General features: G+C 47.9%; 1 protein-coding gene across 1 annotated transcript; it reads left to right on the top strand.

Moving 5' to 3' along the window:
- The first annotated feature begins 1,843 nt into the window (after positions 1–1,843).
- LOC123078318 (uncharacterized) lies at positions 1,844–4,806 on the top strand. The gene is made up of 6 exons (XM_044500785.1): positions 1,844–2,368; positions 2,466–2,552; positions 2,688–2,906; positions 3,509–3,673; positions 3,791–3,844; positions 3,972–4,806. Exons 1-6 carry the CDS (start codon positions 2,159–2,161, stop codon positions 4,494–4,496), a joined length of 1,260 nt encoding a protein of 419 aa, XP_044356720.1. The 5' UTR covers positions 1,844–2,158; the 3' UTR covers positions 4,497–4,806.
- The last annotated feature ends 8,752 nt before the right edge of the window (positions 4,807–13,558 follow it).

The following is a 13,558-nucleotide window of genomic DNA, read 5'->3' as shown; positions in this document are numbered from 1 at the left end:
GACGCGCGAGGCCCCCGAGTTGGGGCGACCGACGGGCAGACGCGCCGACGACGCGCGAGGCCGCCGGGTCGGTGAAGAAGCCGGCCAATCGCGCCGGTGTTGGAGTAGAGGCGCACGGGGTCGACGGCGGCGGTGGGCGACGCAAACCGGATCACATAGACCGGAAAACCAAAAAGTAGACGCCGATCAAAGCGAGCGGTGAGAGAGAGAAAACCCGGATCAAAGGATCGGGAAAAAAGAGTCTCTAGGGCAGCCGGCCAACACGGCCGGCGGACGAAACCTAGGTACGGGCGGCGCGGCCCCCGGCGGCGGTCATGGAGGCCGACCGCCCCGGGGGCGGCGCGCAGGTGCGGAAGCGGCGGCGGCGGCTAGGGTTTAGGATCGACTTGCGTCTGATACCATGTTAGAAGGAAGAGGGGAATTTAATAGAATAATTTTTATGTATTGCTTGAGCCTCGTGGACATATATATATAGGAGTACAATCATCTACTTGGAGTACAAGACAAGCCAGAACAAATCCTAGTCTATCTCGTCTTTCCGAATAAACATTATACTCAACACGCGGGAGTCAGCCGACGGTGGTTGGAGGAGGTCTTTCGGAGATGCTATATATGGAGAGGGAGAGGCCACTCGTAAGGCGTTTCCAAATCAATAGGCACCAAGAACAGAAGAGCATGAGTAGGGTGTCACGCCTCATCGGTGGCCTGAACCTAGGTAAATTGCATTACCGTGTTTGCGTGGAGTGAGTGGAGTGCTTTATCCCCTGGCTGAACAATTTAGGAGGTGGATTGTAGCTCTGATATCGACGATTACCCATCGACACTCTTTGAGGCTAAGCTTCGAGAGCGGCGCAATGTGATGTGTCGGGCGTTGTTAACGATGATGGACGACCACCCTGGGTGCCGCGGACCCCGCTCCATGGAGGCATGGGCCCTGGATTGGTACAGAACCACTGGAAGACCACCACCCGCCGTCACCACCGCCGGCTCACCGACCAGGTCCTCAGATTGGGGTTGGCCAAGTTCGAGCGTTTGGCACGGCTTCAAGGCAACGATGGGCAGGGTTAGGTGGAGTCGAGTCAGGGATGCCGAGACTTGTAACGGGACTTCTGTCACTGAAAGGATGATGACAACAACGGCGGCAATGATGACGATGAATGTGTGAGTGACCTCAGAGGCAATGCCTGCGAGGTCACCTCACCTGGTTTAGTTTAGATTTTATTTGGTTAGTAGGTAGTTTATTAAATTTCATGTGTTGAATGCAATATATCAAAATTAAGCCAACAAATTTAGTCCAGTTTGGATGAATATCGTTCGTTTTTGTGCTCGATCCGTTTGTAATGGGCCAGGCATTTGGTAATCTGCGTTGTAGTTGCCGCCCCTTAGCATACGTACTCATCCGGTATGCTCTACACGTAGTGCCTGCTTTACCTAAAAAACCGAAACACATGACATGAGTTGTTTCTTTGCGGTGCATACGTTGAGTGCATGCCATGCCATGGCATTCCTTTCCTTGCAAATTTACACACCTGGTTGGAGACCTGCTGCTGCTACTCATTGCAGAGAGCCCAAAGGCAGCAGCAGCACTCCATTGCATTGGACGGGCACTCCAGTCCACTTGGGGCAGGGCGCCGCCCCTTTCCTTTACCAAAAGCGCACCCCGGCCCGGCCCCACCCCAAGTAAACTACAGTAGGAGTAGGAGTATTATTATTATTATTATTCCCCCTCTCAACTCAATTGCCTCATGCTGCAAAGCCCCATGCTTTGTCGGCCCGCCCCCCCTAGCTAATCCCAACACCCTCCATCCTAACCATAAGCACCTATTAGTAATCGCGGGGGCCTTGGAGGGAGAGATCTTTGCTTAGCGGGAGGACAAGTGCTCCTTCTCCTCCTCTTTCTCCTCCTCCTTCTTCTTCTTCTTTGGGAAAAGGGATTGATTGCGTGCGAACGAGGCCGCGCTCGCTAGGTCTGAGCTGAGCTGCCACTGCCAGTACTGGCTGGAGTGGACAGGTTCTGTGGCGAGTACTAGTCCCAACTCCCAAGCAACAAGCGGCAGGCACCGAGCAGCCAGCCAATGTATTCCTCGCACAGGAGCATCAGCAGCAGCGACAAGACGCCGCCGTGCAGGAAGCTTCACAGGCACAGAATCCCACACTGATGGCTGCACCCTACTCTCCATCTCCATCTCCATCACATCCCACTGCTGCTGCCCTTGTCCTGCTACTGCTGCTGCTTCATGTCGCACTTCTTGGCAAGTGTGCGGCGGCGGCTAACGTGACGTTCCGGCCGGGGGAGGAGCTCCGGAGGTACAGGCGGGTCCAGGCGCTCCTCACAAGGCTCAACAAGCCGTCTCTCCGGACCATTCAGGCATGTCTCCTCGATCGCCCTACTGCCAGTGTTGCTGCAATTCGGTCTCGGTCGTGGCCGAGAGAGATTAACCGTGGTTCTCGTTGGTTCATCGCAGAGCCCCGACGGCGACCTCATCGACTGCGTACCGGCGCACCTGCAGCCGGCGTTCGACTACCCCAGGCTGCGCGGCCAGAGACCACTGGTAATGCATCCATCTCGTTAGCAGATTGTTAATTTTATTTATTTATTTCCATTTCAAAGCCAAGGGAAAGCCAGCATGCAGATTGATTAGTTAACCAAGTCTTGGGCTCTTGTTCGATTGGTCGTCTTGTCGCAGGGCCCGCCGGTGCGACCGAGTGGACACCACCGCCGCCCCAATCACACGGCGGACGTCGGAGTGCAGCTTTGGGCGGTGTCCGGCGCGTCGTGCCCGGAGGGGTCCGTCCCGGTGAGGAGGATTACGGAGGCCGACGTCCTCCGCGCCAGCTCCGTGAGGAGGTTCGGAAGGGTGCCCATGGCCAGAGTACGGCGTGACACGGTCGCCGGCGGCCACGAGGTCCGTAGTCTACTCTTGTCATGCCATACTACTACAGTACTTAGTAAACGCTCTTATATTTCTTTCTTCAAGGAGGGAGTACATTGTAAGCACGACCTGAATCCAAGTTACTGTAGCCTGTAAATCTTGTCTTGGTTGCTGAATGAAATTGCCCCTCCGCTAAATGATGCCTAAAAAGCAGAGCATCCGAAAAAGTTGGGTAAAAACGTGATATCGAGCAGAGCGGTGGCATGATGCCATCCACTGCGAGGACATAGATTCAGCGCACAGCTTTTAACCTCATGGATTTGACTGGATTTGATTGGTTTGCCGTTGCTTTTACTCCTCCGAGCTAACATCCGCAGAGAGCAATGACCCGGGTGTCGCTTCTTCGTCTGCTTTTTGGCTCTCGCTAGGTGCAGATTAATTGATCTGAGCATGTTTTTTTTTTGTTTTTTTTTCTTTTGACATTAATGTAGTGTCAAACAACGTCCTAGGATGGAGGGAGTAGTAATTAACTGCAGTAGAGCAGCAGGGGTAACATTAACAAGACAGTAACACTAGTAACTCATCAGCGGATGGATGGATGGTTGTTGAAATGGTGTGTGTGTGTGTGTATGCAGCACGCGGTGGGGTACGTTGCCGGCGACGAGTACTACGGCGCGCGTGCGAGCATCAACGTGTGGGCGCCCAAGGTGAGCACGCCGACGGAGTTCAGTCTGTCGCAGATCTGGGTTATCGGCGGCACCTTCGGCAACGATCTCAACACCATCGAGGCCGGATGGCAGGTACATTTGCGATTTGAGCATCATCTATTCCCTCTCTGGTCTCTGCTCTCGGTCTCGGATGGCAGGGACAACAACAACAACCTATAATTAACAGCCGCTTGCTGTTTTGAGTGACAGGTGAGCCCGCAGCTGTATGGGGACAACTCGCCCAGGTTCTTCACTTACTGGACGGTAAGCCCTTTCTCCTCGATCCATGGATGGATCGATCGTCTGTCTGGTAAAAGAAAAGAAAATAAAAGAAAAGCAAAGAAACGAAAAGAAAAGAAAAGGGTTTGAATTTGCATGGCATGGCATGCAGACGGACGCGTACCAGACGACGGGGTGCTACAACCTGCTGTGCTCAGGGTTCGTGCAGACCAACAGCCGGATCGCCATGGGGGCGGCCATCTCGCCCACCTCCGGCTACAAAGGCGGCCAGTTCGACATCAGCCTCCTGATCTGGAAAGACCCCAACCACGGCAACTGGTGGCTGGAGTTCGGGTCGGGGGAGCTGGTAGGTTACTGGCCTAGTTTCCTGTTCAGCCACCTGGCGTCGCACGCGAGCATGGTGCAGTTCGGCGGCGAGGTGGTGGACACGCGCGCCGAGGGGTCGCACACGGCCACGCAGATGGGGAGCGGGCACTTCCCCGGGGAGGGCTTCGGCCGCTCCTCCTACTTCCGCAACCTGGAGGTGGTGGACTGGGACAACAGCCTCATCCCGCTCACCACCTTCCACGTCACCGCCGACCACCCCAACTGCTACGACATCCAGGGCGGCGTCAACGCCGTCTGGGGGAACTACTTCTACTACGGAGGGCCAGGGAGGAACGTCAGGTGCACCTAGCTAGCTGCTTGCTTGGATAGTCGTAGCCACAACTAATTCATTCTTCTTTCTTTCTTTCTTTCTTTCTTTCTTTCTTTCTGGAACTTGTTCATCTTCTACAGTTGTGCACCTAGCTTAGCTAGCTTGCTCGTCTTCTACAGTTTATTTTCCAACCAAAGGGAGGGTGGGTTCACTACTTGTAAAAGATGGATGGGTCTCCTGACCTCAACAATGTAGTGTAGCTTGGTTTCAAAAACAATGTAGTGTAGCCAACTCAGCACTACTCCAACACATACTACATGCATGCATCAATTGTTTATTGCCAAGCCAATCGCTCGTTGTGTCTCTCTCAAACGGTTCTTCACTTACTGGACAGTAGTGCTGGTAGTACATGAATCACGCTTCAACGGCAAGCAACATTTGAAGCAAAGACGCAGATACCGCGCCTACCTCCATGGGGAAACAACCCATTGATTGCGCCAGACCATCCACGGAATGGAGCACTAGTGTATTTCTCCGGAAACTCTAGGTAGTAGGGAGTATCGTTTCTTTTGTCCCCCAGGGCCAGGGCCAGGGATTTGTCCCTTCCTTGGCGTTGAAGCTTCCATCCATGTTTCCCTGTAGTAAAGCACAAGCATCTACTGATTCACACCCATTTTTTCCAGCCTATCACCTGGACCACACGTCCCGTTCGAATTCGATACCTCCTTCATGTTTTACCGAAAATAGTACTCTGCAATAGGCAAACGAGAAGGCACACTGTAAAGAATGCCATAAGCCCGATTTGCCAACATCAGAGCCCTGCCAAGATGTGAGAGCCAATTACAATCTGTGACGTGTGCTGCTTTCGCATGGGGAGCGCTTCATGTGTATGCTAATGGTGGTGTCGAACGGTGCTGCGTACATAATGGACTTTTTTTTGTAATGGATGCTTTTATTAATCTAAAATGTAGCATCAAACGGATACAAAATATAATTGGTAACGTCCGGCCTCTGCATGACTAAAATGCACATAGCTAATCACGAACGGTCTGATACAAGAAAGGAAAAAAACCAATATATTGGCACCAATAAAGTCGTAAAAGACCAATACTACGCGTATATCTAAGGAGGTGGTGGACCGATCCAGAGATTATGCTGCCATCCATGTTGGCTGAAAACCTCCCTGGACAACCATTTTAGCCGCATACAAACCACCCTGAACAATGGTTGGTACTCCCTTCAATGTAGTATAGACCACGTACGAAGGCAGTGTGTACAACGAAAAATTATCTGCAAAGGAGCAGAGTTTTTGCCATTAAAAAATCAAATTATCTCTACATAGCCACAACGACCGTAACAAGGCACACGCTCCCACTTTTATTAGCAACCAATGACCAAAAATATTGGCAACACTTGTGGGCGGATACAAATTGTACGCTATTTGGATGACTCGTCATGTAGAACGGGCAAACTTGCGCTCGAAAAAGAGGTGTTTGATTGTCTCGTCGTGAGTACAAAAACTACACGTTTTGCTTCCTTGCAGGTTGCGACGGGCGAGGTTGTCGTTCGTTAGCATAACTCCCCGCCGAAGATACCACATGAAAATTTTAACTTTTAGTGAAATCTTGGGCTTTCATATCTTCATGTTATTATTCAATGGGACCTCTGACTGCATGAGCACCTGGTACATAGAGTCGACTATGAAGGACCAAAAGAATCTGGATATGAAATAATCCAGCCTTTGCAAGACTCCTTTAGGGACTTGGACAAAGGAAAGCATATAGAGAACCATATTTGTGAGGACAAAATTTGTCAAGACCAGTCATCCTCCAAAGGAGAGTAACTTGCCTTGCTAGTTGCTCAACCGTTTCTCTAAGTGTTCCTCTACATGTTTCCACTCCGCGTTACTGAGACGCCAATAATGAACCGATATTCTCAAATATTTAATAGGGACCTAGCCTTGCGCAGAACCAAACATGTCAGCATAGCCAGCCGCTAACTCACTGGCTTTCCTAAAGCAGTACATAATGGACCTGTTACGAAATACGCGGATAAATAAAGCCAAACTAACTAATTCATCCAACAAACAAACAGTGACATAGAGTTTTACGGACTTAAGCCAAGTACAACCAATTTAGGTAGCAAGGCACGCAGGCACACAGGCCAACAAAACATGGAGCCTGAAAGCTATCAAATAAAATTACGCTCCGCGGGGCGTCAACATCGAACGAGCAAGACACAAGGCGATGGCAGAGGAGATCTTGGCAATTATTGAAGCGATGACATCATCATTCATGACTGTATCGAGAGGCTTCCACTGATGTAATAAGGCAACCATTTCAAAGAGACAATCAACCATGTTTAATAGTAAACTTATTCCTAGTCGTGCAAAAACACCAAGCAAAGGTTGCAAATGCCATCCAGTAAGCACGAATAAACTAGCCTGAATGATCCGAAAGATGTTGCTAAAAGCTCAGCAACACAAGTCGGGTTCCAATTAGTGTTCCGGCATGATTGAACCCAGCTCCAGCCCAAGAATGCTTAGTCACAATTAAACAAGACGTGTTCAGTGTTTTCAGAATCTTCACAAAGAGATCAGCCAACAGTTGTCGTGATATTTCTCTTAATAATTTGATCGCTGGCCCGCCAAAGAAAGATTTTCATCTTGAGGGGAATCCGTGCTCGCCAGATTTCCTTGAATCATTCATCACGCGGTCCAGAGATAAGATCAGCACAAAGGGATTTAACAGAGAACTTTCCCAAGTGGGAATGAGGTCAAACGAGTTGATTCAGAGTCTCCAAGAGCACCGGCAAAGGGGTAGTCAACCTCCGCTAGTTGGCCAACTCTTAGGGGACAGAACCCGGCGCAACCCCAGTTCCCGATTATTTGTAGCTAGCTCCGAAATGGAGATAACTAGTTAGAAATATAAGAAAAGAGAGTAGGAAAAAGCTGGCAATGGGGGGGCCCTACCCATGCCACAAATCCAGCCAAAAATGAGTAGACTTGTCGAAGCAAACCACAAACATAAGGAGGCCACAAAATTCATCTTGCACCTTGATTATAGATTTCCAAAATTGCGAGCCATTGCGAGCATTAGAATAGAACGATGACGAGTCCCTTAAATATTTAGATTTCAGAATTTGGATCCAAAGGTAGTTCGCCGGTCCATTATCGCCGGCACCATGTCATGATCATGCATTTTTTTCATTACAACAGTGTTATTAATCCCCAGCTCCCAATTCTCTTGGTCTGCACATCAATTTCCATTTAACCATCTAGTATTTCTTCTTGTTACCAGAGGAGTTCCAATAAAAAGCGTTGTAACCCTTGTTGAAACTGTCATGATTGCTATCAAATAGGTGATAAAACCCCATGATGATAGTAGGAAGGCTAGATAAACAAGAGTTGATCAAAATCACCTTTCTTCTCAAGGATTGGTTGCGCCCTCTCCAGGGTGTATCACACGAGCCCACTTTATGCTCCGTGGGTCAAAATTTGGTAGCCAAAAGTTTTAACGGAGAAAAAGGTGTTGGGGAACGTAGCAGAAATTCAAAATTTTCTACGCATCACCAAGATCAATCTATGGAGTAATCTAGCAACGAGGGGAAGGAGAGTGCATCTACATACCCTTGTAGATCGCGATGCGGAAGCGTTGCAAGAACGCGGATGAGGGAGTCGTACTCGTAGCGATTCAGATCGCGGTTGATTCCGATCTAAGCACCGAAGAACGGTGCCTCCGCGTTCAACACACGTGCAGCCCGGTGACGTCTCCCACGCCTTGATCCAGCAAGGAGAGAGGGAGAGGTTGGGGAAGACTCCGTCCAGCAGCAGCACGACGGCGTGGTGGTGGTGGAGGAGCGTGGCAATCCCGCAGGGCTTCGCCAAGCACCGTGGGAGAGGAGGAAGAGGGAGAGGGGTAGGGCTGCGCCGAAAGAGAGACGTTCTCATGTCTCTTGGGCAGCCCAAACCTCAACTATATATAGGGGGGAGGGGGCTGCGCCCCCCTCTAGGGTTCCCACCCCAAGAGGAGGCGGCCAGCCCTAGATCCCAACCAAGGGGGCGGCCAAGGGGAGGAGAGGGGGGGCGCCACTAGGGTGGGCCTCAAGGCCCATCTGGACCTAGGGTTTGCCCCCTCCCACTCTCCCATGCGCTTGGGCCTTGGTGGGGGGGCGCACCAGCCCACCTGGGGCTGGTCCCCTCCCACACTTGGCCCACGCAGCCTTCTGGGGCTGGTGGCCCCACTTGGTGGACCCCCGGGACCCTCCCGGTGGTCCCGGTACATTACCGATATCACCCGAAACTTTTCCGGTGACCAAAACAGGACTTCCCATATATAAATCTTTACCTCCGGACCATTCCGGAACTACTCGTGACGTCCGGGATCTCATCTGGGACTTCGAACAACATTCGGTAACCACGTATATCTATTCCCTATAACCCTAGCGTCATCGAACCTTGAGTGTGTAGACCCTACGGGTTCGGGGACCATGCAGACATGACCGAGACGTTCTCCGGCCAATAACCAACAGCGGGATCTGGATACCCATGTTGGCTCCCACATGTTCCACGATGATCTCATCGGATGAATCACGATGTCGGGGATTCAATCAATCCCGTATACAATTCCCTTTGTCTAACGGTATGTTACTTGCCCGAGATTCGATCGTCGGTATCCCGATACCTTGTTCAATCTCGTTACCGGCAAGTCTCTTTACTCGTTCCGTAACTCACATCATCCCGTGATCAACTCCTTGGTCACACTGTGCACATTATGATGATGTCCTACCGAGTGGGCCCAGAGATACCTCTCCGTTTACACGGAGTGACAAATCCCAGTCTCGATTCGTGCCAACCCAACAGACACTTTCGGAGATACATGTAGGGCACCTTTATAGCCACCCAGTTACGTTGTGACATTTGGTACACCCAAAGCATTCCTACGGTATCCGGGAGTTGCACAATCTCATGGTCTAAGGAAGTGATACTTGACATTAGAAAAGCTCTGAGCAAACGAACTACACGATCTTGTGCTAGGCTTAGGATTGGGTCTTGTCCATCACATCATTCTCCTAATGATGTGATCCCGTTATCAACGACATCCAATGTCCATGGTCAGGAAACCGTAACCATCTATTGATCAACGAGCTAGTCTCCTAGAGGCTTACTAGGGACATGGTGTTGTCTATGTATCCACACATGCATTTGAGTTTCCTATCAATACAATTCTAGCATGGATAATAAACGATTATCATGAACAAGGAAATATAATAATAAACTATTTATTATTGCCTCTAGGGCATATTTCCAACAGTCTCCCACTTGCACTAGAGTCAATAATCTAGTTCATATCACCATGTGATTAACACTGACAGGTCACATCACCATGTGACCAACATCCAAAGAGTTTACTAGAGTCAACAATCTAGTTCACACCTCTATGTGATTAACACTCAATGAGTTCTGGTTTGATCATGTTATGCTTGTGAGAGAGGTTATTAGTCAACGGGTCTGAACCTTTCAGATCCGTGTGCTTTACGAATATCTATGTCATCTTGTGGATGCTACCACGCGCTATTTGGAGCCATTTCAAATAATTGCTCTACTATACGAATCCGGTTTACTACTCAGAGTCATCCGGATTTAGTGTCAAGGTTCGCATCGACGTAACCCTTTACGACGAACTCCCTTTCACCTCCATAATCGAGAAAATTCCATAGTCCACTAGGTACTAAGGATAAGTTCGACCGCTGTCATGTGATCCTTTCCCGGATCACTATTGTACCCCTTGACCAACTCATGGCAAGGCACACTTCATGTGCGGTACACAGCATAGCATACTGTAGAGCCTACGTCTGAAGCATAGGGGACGACTTTTGTCCTTTCTCTCTCTTCTACTGTGGTCATGTCTTGAGTCTTACTCAATACTCACACCTTGTAACACAGCCAAGAACTCCTTCTTTGCTGATCTATTTTGAACTCTTTCAAAATCATGTCAAGGTGTGCGTTCTTTGAAAGTATCATCAGGCGTCTTGATCTATCTCTATAGATCTTGATGCCCAATATGTAAGCAGCTTTATCCAGGTCTTCCTTTGAAAAACTCCTTTCAAACAACCCTTTATGCTTTCCAGAAATTTTACATCATTTCGGATCAACAATATGTCATTCACATATACTTATCAGAAATGTTGTAGCGCTCCCACTCACTTTATTGTAAATACAAGTTTCTAACAAACTTTGTATAAACCCAAAAACTTTGATCACTCCATCAAAGCGTATATTCTGACTCCGAGATGCTTGCTCTAGTCCATGGAAGGATCGCTGGAGCTAGCATACCTTTTAGCATCCTTAGGATCGACAAAACCTTTCTGATTGTATCACATACAACCTTTCCTTACGAAAACTGCTAAGGAAACTTGTTTTGGCATCCATCTGCCAGATTTCATAAATGCAGCTAATGCTAACATGATTCTGACGGACTTAAGCATCGCTACGGATGAGAGAATCTTATCGTAGTCAACTCCTTGAACTTGTGGAAATACTCTTTGCCACAAGTCGAGCTTCATAGACGGTAACATTACCGTCCACGTCCATCAAAGATCCATTTATCTCGGATTTCATGGCTTCTAACCATTTGTCGGAATATGGGCCCACCATCGCTTCTCCATAGCTCGTAGGTTCAGTATTGTCCAACAACATGATATCTCAGACAGGATCACGTACCACTCTGAACTAGCACGCATCCTCGTCGTCCTACGAGGTTTGGTGGTGACTTGATCCGAAGTTTCATGATCACTATCATAAGCTTCCACTTCAATTGGTGTAGGTGCCACAGGAACAACTTCCTGTGCCCTGCTACACACTAGTTGAAGTGACGGTTCAATAACCTTATCAAGTCTCCACCATCCTCCCACTCAATTCTTTCGAGAGAAACTCTTCCTCGAGAAAGGACCTATTTCTAGAAGCAATTACTTTTGCTTCCAGATCTGAAATAGGAGGTCTACCCAACTGTTTTGGGTATTCTATGAAGATGCATTTATCCGCTTTGGGTTCGAGCTTATCAGCCTGAACTTTTTCACATAAGCATCGCAGCCCCAAACTTTTAAGAAACGACAACTTAGGTTTCTCTAAACGGTGTCGTCTCAACGGAAATGCGTGGTGCCCCCTTTTAAAGTGAATGCGGTTGTCTCTAATGCCTAACCCATAAACGATAGTGGTAATTCGACAAGAGACATCATGGTATGCATCATATCCAATAGGGTGCATTTATGATGTTCGGACACACCATCACACTATGGTGTTCCAGGCGGTATTAATTGTGAAACACTTTCCACAATGTCTTAATTGTGTGCCAAACTCGTAACTCAGATACTCATCTCTATGATCATATCACAGACATTTTATCCTCTTGTCACGAGGATCTTCAACTTCACTCTGAAATTACTTGAACCTTTCAATAATTCAGACTTGTGTTTCATCAAGTAAATACACTCAGCATCTACTCAAATCATCTGTGAAGTAAGAACATAACGATATCCACTGCATGCCTCAGCACTCATTGGACTGCATACATCAAAATGTATTACTTCCAACAAGTTGCTCTCTTGTTCCATCTTACTGAAAACGAGGCCTTTCAGTCATCTTGCCCATGTGGTATGATTTGCATGTCTCAAGTGATTCAAAGTCAAGTGAGTCCAAACGATCCATCTGCATGGAGTTTCTTCATGCATATATACCAATAGACATGGTTCGCATGTCTCATTCTTTTCAAAAACGAGTGAGTCCAAAGATCCATCTACATGGAGCTTCTTCATGCGTTCTATACCAATATGACTTAAGTGGCAGTGCCACAAGTGTGTGGTACTATCATTACTATCTTATATCTTTTGGCACGAACATGTGTATCACTACGATCGAGATTCATTTTAGGTGCAAGACCATTGAAGGTATTATTCAAATAAACAGAGTAACCATTATTCTCCTTAGTTGAATAACCGTATTGCGATAAACATAATCCAATCATGCTCAACGCAAACACCAAATCTCGATGGTAGAGGGAGCATGCGATGCTTGATCACATCAACCTTGGAAACACTTCCAACACATATCGTCATCTCACCTTTAGCTAGTCTCCATTTATTCCGCAGCTTTTATTTCGAGTTACTAACACTTATCAACCGAACCGGTATCTAATACCCTGGTGCTGCTAGGAGTACTAGTAAAGTACACATTCATATAATGTATATCCAATATACTTCTGTCGACCTTGCCTGCCTTCTCATCTACCAAGTATCTAGGGTAGTTCCGCTTCAGTGACCGTTCCCCTCATTACAGAAGCACTTAGTCTCGGGTTTGGGTTCAACCTTGGGATTCTTCACTAGAGCATCAACTGATTTGTTGTTTCATGAAGTATCCCTTCTTCCCTTGCCCTTCTTGAAACTAGTGGTTTTACTAACCATCAACAATTGATGCTCCTACTTGATTTCTACTTTCGCGGTGTCAAACATCGCGAATAGCTCAAGGATCATCATATCTATCCTTGATATGTTATAGTTCATCACGAAGCTCCAGTAGCTTGGTGGCAGTGACTTTGGAGAACCATCACTATCTCATCTGGAAGATTAACTCCCACTCGATTCAAGTGATTGTAGTACTCAGACAATCTGAGCACATGCTCAACGATTGAGCTTTTCTCCCTTAGTTTGCAGGCTTAAGAAACTTGTCAGAGGTCTCATACCTCTTGACGTGGGCACTAGTCCGAAATCCCAATTTCAGTCTTTGGAACATCTCACATGTTCTGCGACGTTTCAAAACCGTCTTTGGTGCCACAATTCTAAACCATTAGCATTACGCACTGAACTATCACGTAGTCATCAAAACGTGTATGTCAGATGTTTCACAACATCTACAAACGACGCTGAGGTTCAGCACACCGAGCGGTGCATTAAGGACATAAGCCTTCTGTGCAGCAATGAGGACAATCCTCAGTTCACGGACCCAGTCCGCATAATTGCTACTACCAACTTTCAACTAAATTTTCTCTAGGAACATATCATAAATAGTAGAACTAAAGCGTATGACATAATTTGCAAAGACCTTTTGA

This window comes from Triticum aestivum, chromosome 3D, assembly GCF_018294505.1.
Source record: "Triticum aestivum cultivar Chinese Spring chromosome 3D, IWGSC CS RefSeq v2.1, whole genome shotgun sequence".
Lineage (NCBI taxonomy): Eukaryota > Viridiplantae > Streptophyta > Magnoliopsida > Poales > Poaceae > Triticum > Triticum aestivum.
The sequence above is the reverse complement of the archived record's forward strand: the minus strand, read 5'-3'. Positions and strand labels throughout refer to the sequence as shown.